Consider the following 25,338-nt stretch of genomic DNA (forward strand, 5'->3'; position numbering starts at 1 on the left):
TCCCTCCCTGTCTCCTTCTCCGTCCATCCTCACTTGGAAGGAGCCTGCCTGAGGGATGAGAATCAGCCCAAGGCCGGCAGCCCGGGCTCTCCTGCGCAGTGCCATCACGGGGCACCAGCCGGTCCACAGTCGCTGTACGGGGGTTTGTTCAGGTTAGAACAGACTTCACCTTGTGGCCTTGGGTTTCCGAGGTGCTAAGCTTAACCTCAGGAGTGTTTCTCTCCGAGGCACCATCAGATCTGGTTCAGCTTTTCATTGATGTCGTCTGCTTGCTGGTCCTCTGGCAACCGGCAGGTGTGTTCAACTTCAGCTTGGCTCATGCTGGATGGGAGGGTCCCTCCCCCCCAGGCAACAAAGAAGCACCATGTACAGGTTACAGTTGTAACGGAGGAAGGAAATCACAGAAAACACATGTAACTGTCACCCAGAGCTGGGAGACGGGAACCCAGGACCCGCCCGAGCTGGGGGCAGCCACGGCGCCGTGCTCTGCGTGTGTCCCTGTGACTGCATGGTGTCCGTGACACTGTCTTCCTCTTCCCTGAGCTTTGGGAAAGCCCCATAGCATGACCACATATGGCTTCTAGAAGGTTCCATTCCAGCCGCTCGTCCATTGTGGGAGGGTCTGGACCAGAGTCCACAAGGCCCAGCAGCCTATCTCTTCTGGTCCCCGACACGGGGGTGACAGCCTCTGAATGGGACTTTGACTCTGACCTCGTTTTGATCTCAGACACCCTGACTTCTAATTTCTAAAGCTGCAAGACCGATGTATCCATCACTCGGAGATAAACAAGGACGCCGGCTCCAACTGAAACAATGATTTTCAATCCCACTGTTGTGTATTACATAACTCTGAAATCAGCCCAGTTCCCGCCACGTGATAGTTATTTTGGGATTCCAATAATTTATTAGCCACAAAGCAGTAAGTGATTTCAAAATTCAGCTCTTTATGAGTCCCCAAATAACATGGAGAAAGTTATTTCGAACGAGATGGCGCTCGGAAGGGGCTGATACAATGTGTCCCGATGGAAGTGAGATCCAGATGTCTCCTCGGTGGCCGTGTGGAGGGAAGAGACCAAAGCTGTGTGGAAGGACGTGGGACCAGCAGCCACGCATGGTGCCCGGCAAGCTCGCCCATGCCTGTGACTAGGAGCAGCGAGGTGGTTAGGGCCACATAATGGACGGGGCTAGGGGGTCACATGCCGCGAAGGTGATTTCCTGGTGGGCCTCACAGCCACGTTTCTGTCTACCGCCCACACAGCAGGATACATGTGGCCGAGTCCTGACACCTCTCTGTGAAGCCCGAGGGTCCACAGGGCACGGATCTGAGCCAAAGACAGACAGGATCCTGGAGGCTGTGTGGGGACAGAGACCACTGCCTCCTGCACAGCCTGTGGGGAGGAGCGTCAAGGTCTGAAGCGTCCCACGGTGTTGGGAGGACCAGACCGAAAACTAGAGAGCATCACCAACAACACATGAGCTCAAGTTGAACAGACAGAGACAAAGAGATGCAAACGTCTTTAAAAAGCGAGACAGAAACAGCAACCCGGGGCTTTGGGGCTACGCAGCTGTTTCTACTAAACCTTAAGTTTTGCATTTGTAAAATATCTTTTTACGAGGTGTTCAAATCAAAGCTTGTACAGTTCTGTCTTTTATCCTTACAGCTTTTGAGTCAGGCAAAGAAATGGGAGTGTTGGCTTCGTTCTGCAGGTGAGGAGCTGAGAGAAGTAGCAGGGCAGCCGGGATGATGGGCTTCGGTGTCTGCGTGCTTTTGTTCACATCCAGCTTGTCTGCTTAGCACCAGTGTGATTCCGGCCGATTGAAGTACTCTTTCCAGCCCTGGTTTCCTCATTTGCACGAGGAGGATGAAAATAATAATCCTTCAGTAGGGACGTTTGAGGATGGAGTGAGATATTAATAAGACCGGTTAATTTTTATCGAGTACTTATGATGTAGCAAGCTGTTCTTCAGTGATGTTCACTTTTAGATGTCAACACCTATAATACTGTATTTATTATAAATATGCATCATTATTAACTGATAACGCACATATGTCACTTAGCACGGTGCCCGGCACTTACCCAAGTGTTTAAGGAAAGTTCCTTTTCATAAACAATGGTCATTAGGCACTAGCCATGTCCTATATCTTTATGCACTTATTCACCGATTTGGTCCTTCATATGATTTAAAAATTTCCCGGGAGTCTGAATAAATGCATTTCCCAAATGCCTTCAGCGACATTCCCTGGATGGCAACATCCTCTCTCTCTACACGAACATGCCTTATTGCTGTTTTTAGGAAACGTTTGAGTCCCACCCGTGATGTTCTGTTACCCCCAGGTGCTTCACCGTGAATTTCTCCGACACTGTTGCACAGGTTGAGGGAGATCATCAGAATCAGGAGGTTAATAACTGATACAGAGAATTACCTCGGCCCCAGACCTTACTCCGATTTCTTCGAGCGTCCCACTTGCACTCATTATAGCAAAAGAAACATACCTGTTTTTCTGTTGGAGGAGCCGGTCTGGGACCACCTGTACATTTGTTATGTCTGCCTGTCCTCTTCCGTCTGGGCATGTCTCAATCTGCCGGATTCAGACCCTGAAGCCTTTGAAATGCACAGGGTGGCTGTCTCCTAAAACCTGCCCCCCAAATGTGACTTTGGTATTTCCTTATTGTCGGATGCACTGTTTTTGGACACGCTTCAGAAGCGAGGTTATGTCCTTTTCTCAGGACGTCTATTTATCCCGCTACATGATGTTATCTTCGATCATGTAGATGACGCGATATATGCTGGATTTTGGTGCCATTTAGTTCCTGCTTTTCTCTCTGAAGTTTGTAGATCTCGTGCCTAGGGCCAGGTTGGCGCTATCTGAATATCCTGTTTCTGATCGTACTTTTAATTACCGGTAGCGTGCATGCTGACTCCTGCCTGAAGCAGTTACGGTAATAAATGGTGGTTGCCAGATGGTGGTATTTCAATGTCATCATTAGCTTTTTCATTTGTTAGTTGGAATTCTACCCTAAGGATGATGTTTCCTTTCTCCCTGTTTGTTTGTTTATATCAGTATGGACTCAGAAGCTTATTGGATATCATTCACGTCATATAATATGTTACATTATTATAATTGACTCTTACAGTTATTTATAGTGCTGTAAGACTGTCCCGGCTTGGCCAGTGGGAGCTCCTTCAAGCAGTCTCCTGGGTCCTTTTGACATTTGTTCCAACACTGTTCCCTTCTGGCTCTATGATATATTTTGGGCTCATTATCTTGTGCTTTCTGTCCTTCGGCCCTAGAATCAACCATTTCTCTGAGGAGCTCTGTTTTCCTTTCTTGGAGAAGATACTTAGAGCTAAAATCTGGGTCTAGATGTGCTGATTGCTAAGGTGTAATTGCATCAGAAGCCTCTGAGCAAAGAAAACGAGGCAGAATGTTCTAAATCCACACCGATATTTGCACACCCATAAACACACACCCATACACACACACCCACACACACAAACACACACTCGTCCCCTGTGAGTTGATGACTGTACCCCCACTTCCAATTCATGACCAGAATTCACATTCACCATTCTTTTTTCCATTAAAAAATGTTATTTATTTGTTTTAGAGAGAGAAAGAGAGAGCATGAGTGGGAGGTGCGGAGGGAGATATGGAGAGAGAATCTCAAGCAGACTTTGTACTGAGTGTGGAGCCCGACCTGGGGCTCCACGCAGGGCTCCATCTCACCACCCCAGAATCATGACCCAAGCCAAAACGAACTGGCCATGCCACCTGGTTGCCCCTCTTTTTTCCATTTCAGATTCAATTCTCTAGCAGTGCGAGAATTGGCCTTTATTATCACCAACATATCTTGTTTGCTCAGTCCTCGAATGCCCTCAAGTAGCTTTGGAATTGCTAACCCATACTGCTGTGGAAAATATACCTAACTAGAATTCAGTATGTGTTTACACATATTTTAATCTTTGGCCCGAGAGCATACAGTCAAGCGAGTATGCTGAAAGTTATATGCAACTCCTAGATTTTCATAGCTCAAAACAGCTCGCACTGCAGGTCCAAGACACTTCAGCTGGAGGCTTTGCGCTGCTTTGCCCTTTCTCTGGACCCAGGTTGACAGAGAAACAACTCAGTGTCCAACTAATGAAGGAATAAATGAAGTGTGGGTCTGTGCATACAATGGAATATTACTCAGCTGTTAACAGGAATGAAGTACTGACACAGGCTACCAATAGCCTTGAAAACATCATGCTTTGTGAAAGAAGCCAGACACAAAAGGACATGTATAATACGATTCCATTTATATGAAATGTAAGGAGAAGCCAATGTGTGGAGGTGAGAACAGGTGGGTGGTTGTGAAGGGCTTGGAGGGTACAGAGAGGGGGAGGAGCGACTAGAGCATGCACATGGTGTAAATTATTACACGGCAGGACAAACTTCTGTTTCCTTACCTGTAAAATTAGAATCTTTTCAAAAGATTTAAAAGGATGGCAGATGGGGTGCCTGGGTGGCTCAGTCAGTGAAGCATCTGACTCTTGGTTTGGGCTCAGGTCATGATCTCAGGGTCATGAGTTTGATTCCTGCATCAGGCTCTGCGCTCAGCATGGAGTCTGCTGGAGAGTATCTCTCCCCCTCCCCCTCTACCCCTTCACCCATTATGAGTGTGCATTCACTCTCTCGCTCTCTCTCTCTCTCAAATAAGTAAGTAAATAAATAAAAACTTAAAAAAAAAAGATGACCAACAAACAAGACATGCCCACAAGCTCTCTTTTAGAGCACTTTGTTTGGCTGGATTTCACTGTCCACTTGAACATAGGTATGGGCCATGAAACTTGTGTGGAATGATGAGCTCAGGTCCACTCAGAAGCTCTAAGAACACAAAACTCCATGCTCTCCCTTTTTCTGCCACAGCGACATTGGCTACTCTGAACCTGAGTCCAGAGTAAGGATCATGCCATGCAAAGTCATGAAGATTTACACTCATGTCTTAGTCTAAGAGTTTCATAGCTCTTACATTTGTGTTTTTGATCTATTTTTAGTTTATTTTTGTACATGGTGTGAGGTAGGGGTCTAGCTTTTTTCCCCCCATGTGGATATTCGGTTATTCTAGCATCTTCTGTTGAAAAGACCATTCTTTGAAATCTTTGAATTGTCTTGGAACCCTTGCCAAAAATCAATTGGCTGGAAATGGAAAATGTGAAGCTGTATTTCTGGAAAATCAATTATGTTCAGAAAAGGGTCTGTCCTCCAGCTTTGTTCTTTCCAAAGATCATTTTGAGTACTGGAGTCCCTTCATTTTCATATGGATTTTGAAATCAATTTGTCAATTTCTGTAAAAAAGCAGCTGGAAGTTTCATGGTGATTGCATCATCTACATAAATCACTTTGAGGAATATTATCATCTTAACATGATTAACTATTTCAATCTATGCAGGCAAGATGTTTTTACATTCATTTAGGTTTTCTTTCTTCTTTTCAATGATATTTCAAAGTGTTCAGTGTACATTCTTATACTTTGGTTAAATTTATTTTAAGTGATTTGTTATTGTTGATGCTACTCTACACAATAACTTACTTTTGCTTTAATTTCACTGATTTCCTCATTTTATCTTCCTTCTATTCATTCCCACTCTATTCTTCATTTGTCCAATTCTGTCACAGATGCTATCCTAAACCACAAAACACTAATATACAAAGAGCTCTAAGAAACTCATTTAAAAAATACAAACAGGCAAATAGGAAAAGGAAAGAATAATTAGAAAAATAACATAATCAAGCAATTCACAGGAAAGCAGAGGTGAATAGACAATAAAAGTACAAAACAAATGTTCAACTTACTTTTGAGCTCAGAGAAATATTAAAGTAGCAACAAAATGCCATTTTTTAACCTTTCATACTGACAAAAATTAAACAGATTGATCCCATAAAATGGTGGCAAGAATATGGAGCCACAGTCTCATGTGTTACTGATAGATGTGGGGAAACTGCTACTACATTATTAAAAAACAATCTGGTGGTACTTATTAAAATGAAAAATATACATGCCTTTTGAGGTTTTGTTCCTGTTTTGGAAGTTTATGCATTATGGTATGTTGACCACAAGTAGAGCTACCTCTCTCCTGGTCCGTCGCCGTTACAACATCACAGACTCTATTCCTTATGCTGTGCCTTTTATATCTACGCTTTCTTCGTCCATTCTGTTCTTTTATTTCTTTCTTCTTTCTGCTTGTTTCGGGTTTAGTGTGCTCTTCTTCTAATTTCTTAAGGTGAAAGCCTTGGTTATTGGTCTGAGATTTTTTTTTTTTTCTTTTTTACAATGCAGATTCGGAACCATACATTTATCTCTAAGTACTACTTTCTCTGCATCTCATAAGTTTTGGTATGTTGTGTTTTTGTTTTCACTCATCCCAAGGCATTTTTCTAATTTCCCTTGTGATTTCTGCTTTGAACTGTTTATTGCTTAAAAGAAGGCTATTTAATTTCCACATGTTTGTGGATTCTCCACATTTGTCCTCTTTTCCTGTTCTACTTCTACTCTGTTCCTGTGGGAGAACACACTAGTGCATTTTCCATTTGCATCTTTGTGCTTTTCAACTCCAGGATTTCCATTTGGTTCTTTTGTTCATAAGTATTCATAATTTGTATTTCTTTATTGGCATTCACTCATTGGTGAGGCACGTTTTTCATACTTTCCTTTGGTTCTTTAAATTTTTTATTTTTTTATTTTTTAGTTCTTCAAATTATTTGAAATAGATTAAAAACATTTGCATTTTTGTCTAGTAAGTCCAACATCTGGGCTTCCTCAAGGACAGTTCTTCTAGATGGCTTTTTGTCCTGTGACTGGGACATACTTTTTTGTTTGTTTGCACATTTCCTAATTTTGTTGTTGTTGTTGAAAAGGGAAAATTTTAAATAAGATAATGTAGCAACTCTGAAATTAGGTAAACTCTTTTTCCCTGGGTTTATGTTTACTGTTGTTTGCTGTAGTAGTTTGATTAGTGACTTTCATGAATAACCCCGTTAAGTCTCTATTCTTTGTTGTGTGTGGTGAAGTCTTTGTTTGGCCCATTGGGTAGTCAGCCAATTTGTGGGCAGAGATTTTCCTAGACACTTGAAATCAGTAAGTGTCCCAGTGTTTACCAAGAGCCTCTTTGTGTGTGTTGGGACATAGTTTCAATACTAGCCAGGCATTTGACAGCTCCACCTCAGCTTTCACTTCCTGGTTTCATAGAACCGCAAAATCATCAAGAGATGAGAACTTAGAGCCTTCTCAGGTCTTTTTTGAGTATGAACACAGTCCTGGGCATGCACACAGCTCTAAGTAAGCATGGTCTTATAGAATCCCAAGTATTAGCTTTTTTTTTTTTTTTTTTAAGATTTTATTTATTTCTTTGACAGAGAGAGAGAGATATCACAAGTAGGCAGAGCAGCACAGAGAGAGCGAGAGGAAAGCAGGCTCCCTGCTAAGCAGAGAGCCTGATGCAGGGCTCAATCCCGGGACCCTGGGATCATGACCTGAGCTGAAGGCAGAGGCTTAACTCACTGAGCTACCCAGGCACCCCCTCCCCCCAGGTATTAGCTTTTTAAAACACCTCTGCACATCTCATTCATCATCTTTTCCTTTTAAGGTTTTGGGTTGGTCCATTTTTTTGTACCAAACTTTATTCACCACCTGCAGCATCTATGAAGTTAAACAATTGTCTATAATTGCTTTTAACAAATATCTCTGGGGAAAAAGCTTTTCAGACTGTTGAACTCAGACTCAAGACAAATACTGACAGCCTTGCAAGTGGGATCTTCCAGGGGGCTATCAGGCAAGTCAAATAATGGCAATTCTTTGGGAATTAGGGTCTGAAAGGTCTCCAGCCCTGATCTGCTCTCTCCAGTGGCTTTGGTACTGCAAATCCAGTGCTTTTGACTATGAATGTGGGCTATAATTTTTTAAAGCTACTGTAGGGCTGAAAAGTAGGGGATGGGAATAAATCAAGTTAAAATGCCACAAAGTTCTCCTTTTTTAACCAAGAATCAGCCATTTTTCTTGAATAAATGCTTTCCTGGTTGCATAAGCCTTTGTTTTCTTTCCAGAGTTCTAAAAATAAAAAAAAAAAAAAAATGATTTTTGAGGTTTTTTTCTCCCCAATTTTCTCATTGCTTTTATGGAGAGAATTTTTGAATTTACTTACTCTGCCATTTTCACTGATGCTGCTCTAGTGTGCAACATTAATGGAAACTCATCTTCATGAAGGAGCATAAATACGCTTTCAAGAGATAAAACCTAGAGCTTGCACAAATAGGATCAGAATAAAAGACTTGTATTTTGATAGATGGTGAATTTCTAGCAGTCTGTGGCACCAGGGGATGATATAAATGTAATATTTAACAAGATAAATTGCTTTCTCATTGTGTCAGAGGCAGGTAGGATTGCCTTTGAGATTGGGGGGAAGGTTGTTGATGGACACTGGAAACATGGTTGCAAAAATCTAGCCACGTAGTCAAAAACTAAAGGAAGAAACGTGGCTGCAGAGGTATTTGAGATAAAATCACAAGCTTGGATGAGTTGTGATTGGTTGTTATGAGAAATAAAGTCACCTCCCTTGAAACCCAGATTGATAAAATTATTGTGGTGTCTTCCTTAAAGGCTGTGATCTTCTACAGGGTAAAGATTGGTGTTCATTTTAGAGCATAGCATATTGCCCATTTACACGTGTATTTGTGAAGACTTTCAGTTGTGAGTTGGCTTACAATTAAAATTGGCTTAAGTAAAGCAGTTTATTTTATATATCAAAATTTCCAAAGATAGCAAACAGAGACATAGCTGGATTCCGAAACTCAGAAATCTCTCCCAAGAATCTGTCTTCTCCTACTCTTGTCTTTGGTTTCCTTTGTTTGCATTTCACTTGAATCAGTCTGCTGGGACATGACACTGGCCTATGTCACTGGGCCACATTTGGGTCATGTGCTCATCTGTGAAGCCTGACTTGGTAGTCTGAGATCAGCACCATCCAAGCCACAGTAATTAGTAACAAAGTAGGAATCTACCCAAAGGAAAATAAAATGTCATCATTACAAACAGAAGGCTGGATGGACTTTCAGCATCCACGAATGCTCATCGGGCAACATTAATGCCTGCCCATTACACACAGCAAACACACATATTGATTTCTTCAGTTGCATTATGAATAAAATTTGGCCATTTGTTCTGGAATCATGATGTAGTCTCCGTTCTTTGTACACGCTGTAATCACACCCAGACCCACATCACTATCCAACCTTTGGTGAGTTCTCATCTCAACTTCTGTAGTGCTTCCTGCTTCCTGTCCTTGCTCTATCCCTTAAATATAAAGGTACATATAGTTCATGTCCCTGGTGGGAATGGGATACTCAGGAGCATGGACTAGAATTACATGCTTTTGGATTCAACTCCTTGAGACTCCATACAGAGGAGAGGACATATGTAAAAAAATCCCAAGTTATTTTTTCGTCTTACTTAGGTTGGGTTGGCATTGTTTACAACTGTTCATTACAAAGTTGATTTTTTATTGACAAGTAGCTATTATTTTTCAGGTTTACTATCAATGAATAATAAATCTATAAACTGGGAGTAATACTAGGAATTATCTTGGAAGGGTTGTTGAGTAAATTGAGTGAGCAATTAATTACATGTGAAGTACTTAGAACACTGCCTATCATCATCATCATTATCACTCATTGACTCCATCTCTTATCCATATTCAGGCTTAAGGTGGATAATGAGGGGCTGGTTTAGAAAATCAAATGTGGGACCCACTTAATGCTTGAGCTGAGATTAGGTGCTCTAAGAATGAAAAGAGCACTTGAAATAATTGTCCATTGGGTTGATTCTGGTGGAGCTGACTGTCGAATGTTTGGGGGATCTCACTGCTGAGCCCCATCACCCAGTTTCCCACCGGCTTCTCCACTTGGCTTTCCCTTTGGACAAGAATGGAAGGAGCAACTTCACCAGATTCCCTTTGCTAACCTACCCAGTAGTTCTTTAACTCACTCATGGAGCCAATCTCTCGTAGTGTCTATGGCAATACCCATATTTACTGAGCTCTTCTGGCTCATTACATGGGAATTCTGTTCTAAGCTTTGTACACAGATAGTTTCATTAAATCTTCATGAGGTCACCACACAGCACGTAGTTTTATTACCCCCATATTCCAGATCAGGGAACTCAGGGACAGGGAGAGTAAGTAACTTGTGGCAGACCTGGTGATGGACGATAAAAAGACATTTACCCACCCCTATGTCCTGCCAGGTCCACTACAGACACCTGCTCTCCCAGGCTTTTCTGCAGGTGCCTGGCCATATGACAAGCTTTGGACTTCCTGATGAAAAGGGGCAGATGCAGCAGGTGCACTCTCTCCCCCTCCCAACTTTTCCCTGCTGAGACAGCGGACAGATGGCTGGTGTGATGGGCGCCATCTTGCTCCCTTGAGGGACTGGCCAAGAGAATGGCAGAAAAGCAGCCCTGACCTCATGGCGTCAATGAAACAGAGGCTGAGCCAGTTTCAAAACCAGACAGTCTAGTTCCAGAGCCCGTGCCTGTGACCTCTCTTCTGCACTGCTTCTCACACACCAGAGCCCGTCCCTGCTTCTGCAGAGGCAAGGCAGGTCAGAGCAAAGGTGGCTGAGACCCTTGGGGAGTTTACAATCTAATGAGTCATTAGAGATGGAAACATGAACATGAGAGAAACATAGGGGAGCATTAGTCGTTCTTCCCATGCAGGGCAGACTAGACGGTGCTCATTCACACCGTGGAGGGCAGCAAAACCCCATTCCTCTGAAGGAAGTGGGCGCGGAGGCTGAGATAGAGCAGCGGGAGCAGAGGCTGGCGTGGTGGAGGGCTCTGTGTGGGGAAGAGGAGGAGGCAGGCTTAGAGTGCCCTGCGGTGGGAGAGAAGAGAAGTCCGTGAGGCTCCCATGGGGAGGGACAGTGGGAAGGGCGCGAGAGCTGGAGGGTGGGTCCGAGATAGATCACCGCCGCAGGGGAGTGTGGACTTGACCTTAAGAACAAGGAGAGCACACTTCCAAAGAGTTTCAATCTAGGGAAGAAATGATCTGAATCCTGTCGAGATAAAAAAGATCCTCTTCAACTGTCATGGGGAGCGTGGACACAGGAGATGGTTTGGGGGCCGTTGTGGCTGTGGGCGGTGGTCATGGACATGGCAAGAAGGTGAGAGATAGGACATAAGTCGCAAAAGTGGACCCGATGGGGCCCCGGGGATCAGCAGAGAAAGTGAGAAAAGAACGTGAAACCGGAGCTCACAGACGCCTGGGCCTGGGGGAGAGGAAGGTGGTGGCCCTGGGCTCCGGAGGGCAGAGGTGGACGTTGTAGGACTAGTTCTCTTCTGTTACCTGCGCTGTTGTTCGTCCTCTTCTTTTAAAAACTACTTATTTATTTATTTGAGAGAGCAAGTGAGCGGGGGTGGGAGTTGGGTGTGGGGGGCCGAGCAAGGGGACAAGCCGACTCTGTGCTGAGTGTGGAGCCCATGCAGGGCTCCATCCATGACCTTGAGATCATGACCTGAGCGGAAATCCGAAATTGGAAGCTTATCCGACCGAGCCACCCAGGTGGCCCGTTATGTGTCTTTCTCATCTGAAGTGACACGGGGGTCATGTTCACTGTGTTAATAAGCTCTGCGCATAGGCAGTCACTTACCAAGTGAGCCTTGCGTCGAGATTTGGCGAATGTTGGAAGGCACTCTGGCCGGAGTGTGAGCCCTGCTGCAGGCTGTGGGGTGCGGGGTGGTGGGAAGGGTCCTAGAGGGACCTGACAAGGCCCCTGCCCCGGGGGTGGAGAAGGAAGTCCAGCGGTCAGGCTTCCTAGGGTCGGTCTGGGATGGAATGCTCCTGACTCCGGAATTTCCGTGTTTCGGGGCTTGGGGAGTTGGTCTTCATGGACGGAGTTTTAGCGGCGGGGCGTGAGCTACAGTGGAATTCGTCTGGCTGGCGGGCCCTTGCCTGCTCCTGGGCTTCCCTGTGAGTGACCTGCATCCTCTGCTCTCCTGTGCAGGACACGGAGGTGCTGAACACGGCCGTCCTCACCGGGAAGGCTGTCTCGGTTCCCGTCAAGGTCGTGGGCGTTCAGGAGGACGGCTCCGTGGTGGATGTGCTGGAGGCTGTGGAGTGCAGGTCTGCGGATGAAGACGTCGTGAAGGTACAAGGGGCCTTGCCACGGGCCTGCCAGGGGTCCAGTCCTCTGGGGGCCCATCCCTCTGTCCCAGGGTCTCCTGGGGCTGGAGTCAGGGTGACCACACTGAGAAGAGGGGGACTGACCCCTCTGGAGGACGCCTGTTTCCCTCCCCAGAGTGGGGACCCCTGGCGTCTCAACAGAAATAATTTTCTTTCCCTCCTTTTGGTTATAGGACAATATTTCCCTAATTTTAGCAATCGTATGTCATCTCCATGTTTGCCAACTTTCTGTGTAAATAATATTATTTACTCAACAGATTTTCTTTCCTTCTGAAGGGAAGGAAAACTTCTTCCTCTACCCTTCATGTGCTTCCGGCTGGACTAAGAGTTAAACTGACACACGACAGATTAACAGGAGAAAAACCCCAAAGTTTTCTGTAGTGTGCACAGAGGCACAGTAAAAAAAACTGAGACCTAAAGGCATGACCATGGCAGGCAGTTTCTGTACTTTTAGACAAGGAGACAATGAATCTGGGAGGACTTGATAAGACAACGAAAACTTCACTTTCGGAGCTCCAGTTACTAAGGAATTCTACCAGACGGGGGCTCTGACCAGCTCACCTGAGGCATACACCTAGTAAGGAATTCTAGAAAGAATGTGAGCTGGGGTAGTAACGTAGTAAAAAGTAATAAGGGATGTTTGTACGCCTGTCTTTTCCTTCTTACCACTTTCTCTAAATTTCCAAGCTCAGTGATGAGGATGTCTCTTTGCTTCCTGGTACCGGGAAAGGCATCTTTCACTCGGGAAATTTCCGGTTGCAGAGGGGAGGGGCCGAGGGTCCTTACACAGGGTGTCCCTTAAATCTTCTATTTAAAATAACCCATATGTCCCTGTACCCCATTATAAAGACATTACAGCCCATGGTCTCGGAGTGCTAATTTTTTGTTAATATAAATAAAAATTAAAATAGATTGGCCGTTAAAATAAAAATTCCTGCGTGTGCCTCCTAACTTAATTTGAGTACAGGATTCAGTTCTTGGTTTGGGTAATCTGGCTACGGGGCGTTTCCTCTGGGTTCTTCATTTTAATTAGCTGTATTTAGGACTCCAAAATTCAGCCAGGAATCAGCCCACGGATTATTTCATGTTCTTTGCAGGGGTCTGTGTGAACTTCCTAATTTAGAGTTTCTGCCTGTGTTTTCTTGGCACACTGGTTGGCCATTTTCTTTGGCAACAGACCCTCATGGAGAAAGGACTTGAAGCTTCAGAGCTGTGCTTTCTCTCTCAGGTTGCTAAGGGAGCCCCCCAGGCCCATCCATTCATTCTAGAAGAATAAGGCAGGAGGTTCTGTCTCCCCTCACATGCCACAGTTTCCTGTTTAGAGGGGGAATGAAACTGGTCCCAGGCTGAAGAACTTGGTGGTAGACAGAAGAGCCTCTAGGGTTCTCCTTGTGGTGGAAAAGATTTGGGAAGGGGCTGATTTCTTCTTGTGGTGACCCTACAGGAGGCTGCGCCTTAAGCCAGAGAGATGGTTTTTATAAAGAAGACTTGATGTGTCTGTGAGGCCTAATTAAAAAAAAAAAAAAAAAAAGTTAATCCTTAGGAAACCCAAGTTTGGCACAGCCTGCTTCCTGGGCTTGGAATGCTAGTTCCCGCTGGAGACAGAAGGGGGATTGGCTTCAAAGCATACACAAGCCTTGCCCTGGGGCTCCTGGCGGGCCTTGTACTCTGTGGGCAGGTTGGATTAAACAAATCTAAAGCCTGCTGTATTCGGAGTTTAGGAAGATCTGAGCCAAGTCATACAAGCTCCTCCTCACGGAAGGAGAAATACTGATGGTGCATCGTCCTTGGTTGCTTTTGACACTGCGCATTATTTACTGTCCCCATGTCACTCCGGAGGGAGACACCGGGGTGGCATATGGTGATGGCATTTGGAGGATGGCGGCCAGCCCAAGCGTCCTACGCCCGCAGCCCCCTACACCTGTGCTCCTCCTGAGAGCCTGGGGGAGCCCCCTAGGGCAGAGAGCTCTGTCTTCCACAACTGCCTTAGACTTGCTCATTTCCCCTGCACAGAAGTAAACTAGAAACAGTCTCTGCCCAGCCTGATAGATACTTTGCTTTGGAAAACAATAGTTTTGGTGTCTTTCTGTTTCTGTTTTTTGTTTTTTACTTAATGGTCACTTTTGTGGCCTCACAAAGATGGAGCTTTCTTTGAGCAAACTAGGACCTGATCTTCAGATTAACAAACCCACGTGAGCAGACCATCAAGCTTGGAGCTGCTTCTCAGACTTTTCTAAGGGAGCGCAGGCTCTGTTGCGAATCCTGGGGTCCAAGTCCATGGGGTCTGTGTTAATTAATTGGCTGTGGTGCGTTTGTCCTGGGTTTAGTGTCAATATTTGTAGTAAATGTTGCCTCTACTCTGAGACAAACAGCATTACCCTCAGAGTAGAGCCCTGGCCTCGGCATCCTTCCGGGGCCATTCCCAACCTGGGGGGGGGCATTTGGTAGCGCCCCATAGGGAGACCACCCCCTTAACCTGCACAGTTGTCATTCCGTCGCTCCTTCATGGTTGCAGAGAACACAGTGTGCCCCCCGGGGAGAATCTTGCAGGGTTCCACAAAGATCTTTGTGCCCTGGAAGTTCTGTGCACTGGGTTCTGGGTTAGGGAATAAGTATGAGGAAGCAGGAAGTAGGAAGATGGAAGTAGGAAGTTGGAAGGAGGAAGGAGGAAGATAAGTAGGAAGATGTAAATTGTAAATGGATTGGCTTCTTTAATTTGGGTCTGAACGACTTGGGAGGGGGTACAGAATCTGAGGACATAGATGATTTCAAAAGCCTGGAAGCTTGGCCTAATCTGGCAAGATTGGGAAGGATAAATTTTAAGTTTTAACTTCTATGTAAAAAAAACACACACAGTAAATGATGCATCTTAATCGTTGTGTGTGTGTGTGTGTGTGTGTGTCTATCATTTAATTTTTTGCCACCCTGTAAAAATGGTCAAATTCACATAGAAATCTGGGTTTCCAGCTTCTTATGAAAATCACAAGGTCAGGTTGCTTCCGGGGACCCTCACAGGGAGCTGTCTGGAGGACACCTCTGTGCATAAGGCCTGGGCCCCCGAATCACCGCAGTCCCCACCACTCCCTCTCGCTCCCCCTCGGAGGCTCGTGGGGCATCTGTCCCTTCTCGTTGCACCACTGCTGATGGTTTTCTGATCGTAGATTTCAGAATCAAGAGAGGCATGTCTTGTACCTTGGCTTCTGTTAAAAATCAGCAACAAATGACAGCTCTCAGTCACCCGGGCTGAGAATTCTGTGTCTTTCTAGGCACGGGAGCAACCCTGGAAATTGGAGTGTCTTCTGCTCACGGGCGTCCGGGAGGCAGAAGGTCCTTGAGATCGGTCACAGAGACGTGTGAGGTTCAGGACGTGTGAGGTGCAGCCTGGTGATGAGAAGAAACGTCCCAGGGGCGAGATGAAGAGGGGGAGACAGGACAGCTCTCTGTAAGCCTCCAGGGGCCATCGTGCGGGAGATAGTAGATTCAGCTACTTAAATCCCCAGAGTGGAAATTAAAAGGGAGCTGCTCTAGCTCACTATAAAGAAAGAGAACGTGTATGTTTAGTGAATCCCTTTGGTTCAGATTTCCGAAGGTCAAAATCGGCTCAAACCCTGATTCCTTCTCCCTCTCTGTTGGACCTTGGACAAATTGCTTCCCCTCTCTGAGCCCCATTTGTTGTCTATAAAACAGGGATGATCATGACACAGTGTGGAACCTTCCACAGGGAAAGTCAGCATCTACCCAGAGGCAGAAGTACCAGTAATCAAAGGAGTCCTTGAAAATCCCTCAGAGGACACCTGGCTTCAAGAAATTCAAAACACAGTTGATATTTAAAAACAAAAACAAACAAACAAAAAAACTGTCTCCTTGCATTCGAGCTGTGGCCAGATCTCCTGGGGCTTCGTCGGGCTAGGCCAGTTTGGAAGGGAGAGCTCGGGGTATCATCGTAAGTTAGACTGAAACAGAGTTGGTGGTGGGACACGTGCCTGTCTTTTATCCCTCTCCCTTGCAGCTTCCACTGGAAGTGTCCTCCGACGCAGCCTCCAGTCATTTCAAGCACATGTCATTGAATATTTGCTTGTCAAACCTACATGTGATGGAGTCCCACGATGGAGCTTTGGGGATAATAAATAGATAAGCTTCTGTCTGAAGGAAGTCACTTGGCACTGGATCTGTAACAGATCAATACACCTTCATATCTGTGTATTTCTGCGTATCTTCATAGCTATGTATGAATACCCATTCATATCTGTGTATTTTAACCCCGACATGATTGCAAGGTCTACAGAGTCTATGGCTTTGTCTTGCTAGCGATGCTCTCCCCAGTCCTAAGCAGAATGTAGAACATGGTGGGGGCTCAGTGAGTATTTGTGGAATCTATCAATGAATGACGCCTGAATGCTAGAGCTTCCCAGAGAGGACAGGCCAAGAGTGGTTACTGGATCCTCGTCGAAACATCTCCAGTGATGTCCTATTACTGGAAGCCTTCAAAGAAGGGGGCAGGGGGACATGGCATTAAAGACCTGGCTCTGGCACTATGACCCAAGCTGCTTCTGTTCTCCTGGGGACAGTTCTTGTTCCACAAATACTTAACTGATGATAGACGTGTGGGGGCAATGAATCAGGTGCTCTGGGAGCTGCAGAGGTAGAACAGTATGAATTCTGTTGTTGGGATCTGACAGCTGTGCTAATGGGAATTCACAGTCAACATTGGTTGAGAACATAGTAGGTGACGGGTGCTATTTTAATGAGGATGTTAGAAATACGGGACCGTCTTGTCTTCACAACAAGACTTCAAGGCGGGTGATCCTACTATTGCTTTGTACACGAGGAGCGGGCACGTAGACAGGTGAGTAAGTCCCTGCCATGTCCCCCTGCCCCCTTCTTTGAAGGCTTCCAGTAATAGGACATCACTGGAGATGTTTCGACGAGGATCCAGTAACCACTCTTGGCCTGTCCTCTCTGGGAAGCTCTAGCATTCAGGCGTCATTCATTGATAGATTCCAGTGAATGTGAGGACAGAGTTCCCAGGCAGTGGCCCCTGGTCATCTGGAAGGGTCATCCTCTGACCCCTCCATGACTAGGAGCAGAGCCTCATTCTGGGGCTTTCTGATCCCGAAATCTGTGATGTTTGTCGAATGTTTCCTCCTCATCACCTGGAAGGTGGTGTATTAGTTTCCACTTGCTGCTGTAACAAATTTCTGTGAACCCTGTAGCTTAAAGCACTTTTGTTATCTGACTGTACGGGTCAGGAGTCTAAAGTGGGTCCTTGGGGCTGCATTCCTGTCTCTTTGCGTTTTCCAGCTTCTAGAGGCCCCTGCATTGCTGGCTGTGGACGCTCCCCCGTCTCCGGTCAGCACTGGAGCCTCTTTCTACCCTGCTGTCCATCTCACTCTTCCTCTCTGCCTCTGGTTCTGTTATCCTGTTTCCGACTCTACCCTCCTGCCTCTCTTTACCGAGGACCCTGGTGAATACATTAGGCCCACCCAGATGACTCAGGCTAATCCTTTCATCTCAAATCCTTAAATGAATTAACTTTCCTGTGTGTGTGTATGTGTGTTTTCTAGAGCAGCCGGAATAAGTTTCCTCAAACTCAGTAGCTTAGAGCAACGGACATTTATTTTCTCCCAGATCTGGAGGCCAGAAGTCTGAAATCAAGGTATTGACAGGAGTCCACTCCCTGGAGAAGCTCTAGGGGAGAATCCCTCCTGCCTCTTCCCAGCTTCTCGTGGCTCCCGTGTCCTTGGCCTTGTGGCTGTGTCCCTTCTCCGGTCTCTGCCTCCGTCTTCACTGGGTCTTGCCTTTGCATCTCCATATGGCCTTCTTCTCTTATAAGGGTGCTGGTCAGTGGAGTGAGGAGCCACCTGAACTCAGAACGATCTTATCTCGGGATCCTTCATTACATCTTCAAACACCCGTTGCCAGATAAGGTCATGATCCCAGGTAGCAGGGGCTACTAGAACTTGGACAGAGCACTTCAGGGCCACAGGTTACCCCACTACAAAGGTATCACTGTAAGGTACCACATTTCCAGGTGCTGGGGAGGAGGGCATAGATATCTTGGGGGAGGGTCTTTATGCCCCCCCCCCATAACATATTTTCATGTCTTTGCTAAGTTTCTTTAAAGGTCTTCAGAGGAAGGAAAAAAAAATGCAATTTCCATGTTGTAATTATGATTTAATCCCTGACTGTCTATCCTTCTGACTCAGTGATGGCCTCATGTTCTCATGTGTCACTAATTGCACTGTTTGTCAGAGAAGTCCTGTTTCTGGAACCCCAGCAGCCAGCCACACCTCAGTCGGCGGGGGAGGAACTCCTCCACGCGCGGAGAGAAATCAGTGTAAGCTCATGCTGGTCTTGAAGATGGTACCCTCCATCTTTTGGCTGCCATAATTAAGTTCCCAGCCTCCCGGTGTTGGCTGGACTTGTGATAATGAGATGCTAAAGACCTCATAAAAGGGCTTTAACATTTTAAAGCCTTCTCTACCCCAGGGAAGGATCTTGTTTCCAGAGTTTGTCTGAGAAGGGTAAGGGAAGGGGGTGGAAGTGGGTAAAAAAATGCAGAGTTTTCTGCTACTTGCTGAGCAATGTGTGGGGAGCTGGTCACCAAGAGAACCCAGTGTCCCCTGTGGAGGACACCAACTTTGATGGAGAAGCTCCTTTTCTGGGTTTGGCAGCACCTACAAAAGGTCATGTGAGCCCATGTTCCCCGAGGTGGTTGGATTTGTAGAGTGGATAAGCTGGAAGGTTGGTGTGCCCTGAACATGGTCCTTGGAGAAACACTTTGGAGCTGGTGTCACTGGAGGGGCTTGGACAGGTGTGGTAGGTAGTGGCTAGTGGGTCAGTAGTGTTGACATCCTGTACTCATGGGTTTTGTTTTGTCTTGTTTTCATTTGGTTTCAAGTCACAGAAACCCCAAATCCACTGTCTTAAGCCAACAAAGGGGCAATGCATTGAGTTGTGCAACTAATAGAGCAGGGGCGGCTTCAGGCAAAGTTGGATCCAGGGGCTCATCTGGACTTGGTCTCTCTCCTCAGATTCTGCCTTCCTCTCTGGAGTTCTGCACATCTTCCTGTGCTCATGCTGTTTCCTGTGCCCGGCTCCCCTCCCTGTCCCCTGCACCTCTGGACGTCCCACTGTCCTCTGGTTTTTGCTCAGGACCCCCCAGTCCATGCATCATCTCATTCAGGCTTTTATGCACCCCATGGGTCCCCCCCTCCATGGGTCCCCAGGTAGATACACGTATTAGGGACTTGTCTCATAGCCCATCCTTGTGCATGGTGGTACGTCTGCCGCTTGAGAACAGGGTCTATGTCCCATGGGGGTCCTGTCCCCAGGGTCTATCTGAGTGGAAAGTCACAGCCGCACAGGCTAACACACCCAGCGACACCGTGCCAGACTCCGTTCTGCTTGTTTCAGACACAGCACCGCGATCCACCCACACGGCCGCACATGGTGGGCGCGAGTGTCACCGCGTCATACGGTGCAGGAACCCGAGTCATTGTGCTCAGTGTGTTTTGAGTAAGGATTGGTCCACTGCCTGTCCAAGTTCATCACACCAAAAAGTGGACAAGCCGTTCTTCTATTTCTTCGCTCCTTTTGTAGACAGACGTTATAAAGACAGATGTTTCTGGAGACCCGGATGTTTGTGTAAGAGTGTTGACTTTTACATGGTGGCAAGTCCTTCATTTGGAAGATCTCTGCAGAGCACATCTGGCCTGGGGCTGCCGGTCTGACCTTCCCGCCCTGGGAAGCAGGACAGGAAAGGGAAGACTCTTCTGCGTCGCAGATGGGGGTGGGACGGGGGGACGTGGTCAGGACCCCACGGGTGTCGATGAAGAGGCGTTCACAAGGCTCTCTGCACTGACTTCTCGCGAAAGGTCCTTGTCGGGGCTGGGCTATGACAGGCTTCCAAGAAGCTCTCAGACGGATCCTAATTTTATGTAGAAGGAGACAGAGAGCAATCCAAAGGAGGCTTAAGGCGATTTCTTTCTCTCTCAGCAATGCCTGGCAAAAATGCCTACAGAGAACACGGCTCTTCTATTTCTGGGCCTGAATTTCCTTCCCTTTGCCCACCACCAGGAGCCGGGCAGCTAAGAAGAAGTTGTCAGGCATCTTGGCTGTTATTGCCCGATTTCGTCGTCCTCTATGCCCGAGATTAGGACTTTTATTGTTCCTTCCTAATTGGGGACGGGGCATGCTGTTTCCTGTTGGCCGGGGGATGGGCAGGGCGGCCTTCCCAGCACTTGCTTCCCGGCAGCACCACTGCGATTTCCATGTGAATCCGCTCTTTTGTTCTTTTCTGTCTCTGGCATCTCCAATTAAGAGCTGCCCTTCTGGAATTGTTTCTGCGTAATGCAGAGAGATCTTGGAATGAGCCAGAGGGGGCCTCGCGCCTCCTGCCTGGCTCCCTCGGTCAGCACGGCCGTGTGCTCCAGCCCTCCTCTCCGGGTGCCTCCTGTGCGCTCTTCTCCACCCTGCCCTGCTCCGGTCCAAGGTCAGGGGGTGGGTGCTAGAGTCTTGGGCCTGTGAACGAGTCTCAGATATCAGGCAGGGCCTGGGCCTCCTGGGAACATCTTTATTTCGTGTTCAGTAGGAGGGAAAGGGACCCTCGTTGATGTTGTGGTGCTTGGCTCACAATTTAAACTCCTGCCGGGCGGCCCTGGTGGGGAGCAGAGCGTATCAGTTCCATAATCAGATTCACTGGGTTTCCCAAAGAGCTCAAATAATTTGCACAAACTTTAGTTGTTAACGGGGTCACTTACCCAAAGCGGAACACACAGGTGTGAGTGGATTTAGGTACCAAGGCAAAGTGTGGAGGCCGCTATCACACGTGGCCATTTTTCTAACCTCTTTTGGTGGTATAAGGGATAGACAGCAAACCGCACATGTTTAAAGCATACAAATTTGACGTTCCAAGTCGTATCACCAGACTCAAGACAGTGAACATATCCTCAAGCCCCAAACTTTCTTCATGCCCCTTTGTAATGTGCCGCTCCTGTCCAGCTCTCCAGTCGTCCCCAGGCAAACGCTCATCTTTTCTCTGGCCCTTAAGAAGGGTCGTCATTTTCTGGAGTTTTGTAGAGATGGGATTGTAGAGAGTGCGTTCCTTCCTGTGTCTGGCATCCCACACCCACACAGTGAATCTGAGAGTCACGCATGCGGTTGTATATCAGTAGCCCCGAATGGCAGCCGCCGTACGGCCATACCACAGATCCTGCATCTGTTGATGAGCACTTGGCTTGTTCCTAGAGCTCGGCTGTCACCACTCTTGCTGCTGTGAACATTCATATAGGGTGTTGTCTGGACGTAAGCTTTTGGATTAGAAAAAATGGAATCATTTGGTAAGTGTACGATAACCTTTTAAGAACCTGCCAGATGGTTTCTAAAGTGGTTGGACCATCTTACGCTCCTGTCGTCAGGGCGCTAGTTCCTCCATATCCTTGTCAGCACTTGGAATGCTCAGACTTCTTAGTTTTATCCCGGCCACTGGGTAAGCGCGTGCATGCCGTTTTCGTTTTGACTTGTCCTTTATAGATGAGTGATGTTGACTAGTTTTCATGTGACATCTGCCGTCCACCGATCTTTGGTGAAATGGCTGTTCCGATCTCTTGCCTGTTTTTCTTATTGGCTTGTTTGCTGTATATTATTAAATGTTGAGAATTCTTCCTCTGGTTACAGGTCCTTTATCCATTATGGAATCTGAAAGTCTTTTCTTCTAGTCTGTGGTTTGCCTTTTTCATAACCACTTGGCTCTTTTTTCTTTTTTTTACGACAGGGTCTTTGGAAGAGTATAAGTTTTTCGTTTTGACAAGGACCAATTTATCTGTTTTTTTTTTGTCTTTTTTTTTCCTTTTGCAGATTATACTTTTGCTGTTGTATCTAAGAAATAATTGCCTAGCCCAAGTTCATAAAGATATTTCTCATATGTTTTCTTCTCAAAGTTCTATAGTTTTAATTCTTATATTTAGGTTTTATGATCCATTTTGAGTTAATTTCTGTGCATCACGGGAGCTAAGTACATAAATTCATCTGTTTTGCATATGGCCATCCGGTTGTTCCAACACCATTTGGGAAAAGACTGTTCTTTCTCTAGTGAATTCTCTAGATGTCTCTCAAGACATCTCTAGTGATGTCTTGGCATCCCTTTTCAAAAAGAAATTGATCATATATGTAAGATTTAATTTATGCATTCTCAGTTCTATTCCAATGAACGCTAAGTCTCTCTTTACGATGGTACCACATTCTGTTGATTACCATTGCTCTGTGGTGAGTTCTGTAATTGCGATTAGTGAGCCCTCAAGCTCTGGTTATTTGTTTATTTATTTATTTTGTGTGTGTGTGATTGTTTTGTCTCTGCTGGGTCCCTTAACTTTCCATATGCGTTTCTGGATTGGTTTGTCAGTCGCTACTGAAAGACCAGTTGGAATTTGGGGATTCTGATCAGTTTCTCATTAAATCTGTAGATTGATTTGGGTAGTATTACCATCTTAACGTTAAGTCTTCTGACCATGGGTGTGGGATAGCTTCCCATTCGTATGGCCTTAAATTTCTCGTGACAATACTTTAAATTTTCAGAGTGTAAGTTTTGCAATTCTTTTTTTGTAAGTTTGTCCCTAAGTATCATATTCTTTTGGTGCTATTATGAATAGGATCATTTAGTGGTTTTTATTTTCAAATTGTTCCCTGCTGGTGTGGAGACACTTAGTTGGTTTTTGCATATTGACCCTGTACCTTGTGATTTTGCTGGGTTTGTTTATTAGTGTTAACTCTTTTTAAGTGGATTTCTTAGGATTTGTTATATACCAGATTGTGTCCCCTATAAAGAACAATAGTTCATTTCTTCCTTTCCAATCTGCAAGTCTCTTATTTCACTTTCTTGCCTAATTGCCCTGGCTAGAATCTCAGTAGAATGTTGAGTAGAAGAGCACTTGGGTGGCCGTCGGTTAAGCATCTGAGTCTTGATTTTGGCTCAGGTCATGATCTCAGGGTCCTAGGATCGAGCCCCATGTTGAGCTATTGGACTCAGTGGGGGGGGGTCTCCCCTTAATCGTGCATTCTCTTCCCCCCTCTCTCTCTCCTTCAAATAAATAAATCTTTAAAAAATGTTGAATCGAAGTAGTGAGCATACACGTTTTTGTCATTTCTCTGATCTCCAGGAGAAAGCACTTTGTCTCCATTAGGTAAAATGTTAGCTGTGTTTTTTTCTTTTCTTTCCTTTTTTTTTTGGTCTTTTATCATGTTGTGGAATTCCCTTCTATTCCTAGTTGGTTGAGTGTTTCAACATGAAGGAGTGGTGGGTTTTATCAAATGCTTTTTTTGTGTCTATTGAGCTGATCACATGGTTCTGCCCTCCTAGTGATACAGTGTTCTGAAGCTATATCTGTGGAAGAAGAAAGTTTGGGAATATCTTGAAACTCCCAGAGCTTCACAGGTTGGGAGATAAGAGCATTCTGGGCCACCTCTGTTGGGGTTTTGTTGTTGTGTTTAAATAGAGGTTTGTAAATTCATGCTGCTCAGTTTCTCAACTCCAAAACAGATGGGAAAAATTGCAGGCGCACAACCTTGTCTTAGACTCGGGAGTAAGCTCATTGCCCGTCCGTGCCTTATGAAATCCCTGAGCTTGATTTTAGAAGCAGAAGCCCCTGATGTTCCCTGACATCTGTTTGGGCAGGGATACGTAGGCTGGTTTTGTGCGTATCCTACATGGTGATGTGAACCTAGGTATGAAAGTGTTTTTCCCAACACAACAAGGGTTTGGGTCATTAGTCCTGGCACATCCCTCCTGGTCCCTGGTGTTTGCACACCTGAGAGGGGCATCTCAGACGAGGGAGCTGGGCCAAGTTCCGTCACGTCATCTTCTGTGGTAGCTTCTTACTCTGCTCAATTTGTGGGCTTTTTGTTAAATCCATGGGGGCCTGTATCTGGTCTTAGGAATGAATGTGGCTAGAACCCCTCTTCTGTCTTGATGTAACACGGCTGGTAAGCAGGGTGGAGGAGGGAAGATCAGAGATCAGGAGCCAGATCAGGGAGCGTGCCCGCACGAGCTGTATGTACATCTGGGTACTTCTGGGTTGGCGGCCCCAGGAGCGTAGGGCATTTTGCGCCTGATCCCCTTGAAGCTAGAACAGCCTCCGCGCACAGTGGGCCCTCAGCAAGCATCAGCTGAAAGTATGAACTTCAAAAACGTCTAAAAACAATATCCCGAAGAAACAAATATCACTACGTGGTCAGTCCCTCGAACCTCACGTCTGGTGTGAGAGAAGAAATGGCTGGGATCTCGGGGCTGTGTCTGGCCCGGCGCGGCCACGCTGGGCGAGCACGGCTCATCGGGGAATTAGGCTGCCTGCTCAGGCTTTTCACTGTTAATGTGAGAGTGGATTTGTGTCGGAGAACAGCGCAAGGGGAGCTCCCATTCTCCAGATCCTTCTCGGGAAGTTGTGGGTCTGGGCCCCAGCGCAAGGGCTCCAATCTGCGTGTTTCCGCTGTGGCCGAGTCTGGACCTTCTTCAGTGAGTTAATGGTGATCGTGCAAGAAGACGTTTTGTGATGGTTATCTGGGAGAGACAGAAGGGCTTCCTGTTCTTCATCCCAACCCCAGTATCCCCCGTGGTCTGGGGAGCTCATTCATAGCAATCATCAGCCATCAGCAGGAGCAGAGGGGTGACTTCCCTTGGGGCCGAAGGACCCCGTGTGGGCCGGTCTTTCCTTACAGTCTACGTCTTCCCACTCACGTCCCTTCCACGTGCACGGCCTGAGCAAACACTACTGCAGGGCACTGCTTTGGGCATCAAGGGGTGGAGGGTGTTATGACGTGTTGGTTTCTTGGTTCATTCATCCATCCTCACCCCCGGGCTGCCAGCTCCACAGGGGGTGGGACCTGGCTGATGTCGCTCGTGCTGCCTCCCCATCACCCAGCACCGAGCTTGGCCCTACAGAGCAGGTGCTCTCTAAGCGCACGGTGGATGCAGGCTCATGGGGCAAGGGGCTCCCTGGTGCCGGAGATGATGCCACCATTCATGGGCGAGGGCAAGCTTGGGGTCTGGTGGGCCTGGGTTCTAATCCTACCCCAGCCATCACTCTGGGGAATCTTGGGTAATCTGCTGTTCAAAATGAGCCTAAGAGGCCG

The 25,338-nt window shown here is 46.5% G+C and overlaps 1 protein-coding gene across 2 annotated transcripts in view; it reads left to right on the forward strand.

Moving 5' to 3' along the window:
- Window positions 1-25,338, forward strand: part of TMEM132B (transmembrane protein 132B) — a 353,798-nt gene that overhangs the window by 300,248 nt on the left and 28,212 nt on the right. For both annotated transcript variants that reach the window (XR_014302643.1, XM_082698602.1), the window contains exon 5: window positions 12,035-12,178. Coding sequence is in view for 1 of the 2 variants with exons in the window: in XM_082698602.1 (XP_082554728.1) it covers window positions 12,035-12,178 (144 nt within the window). In the remaining variant the exon portion in view is untranslated. The remainder of the gene's footprint in view (window positions 1-12,034; window positions 12,179-25,338) is intronic.

The sequence above is a fragment of the Mustela nivalis genome (genome assembly GCF_964662115.1).
Source record: "Mustela nivalis genome assembly, chromosome: 14".
NCBI lineage: Eukaryota > Metazoa > Chordata > Mammalia > Carnivora > Mustelidae > Mustela > Mustela nivalis.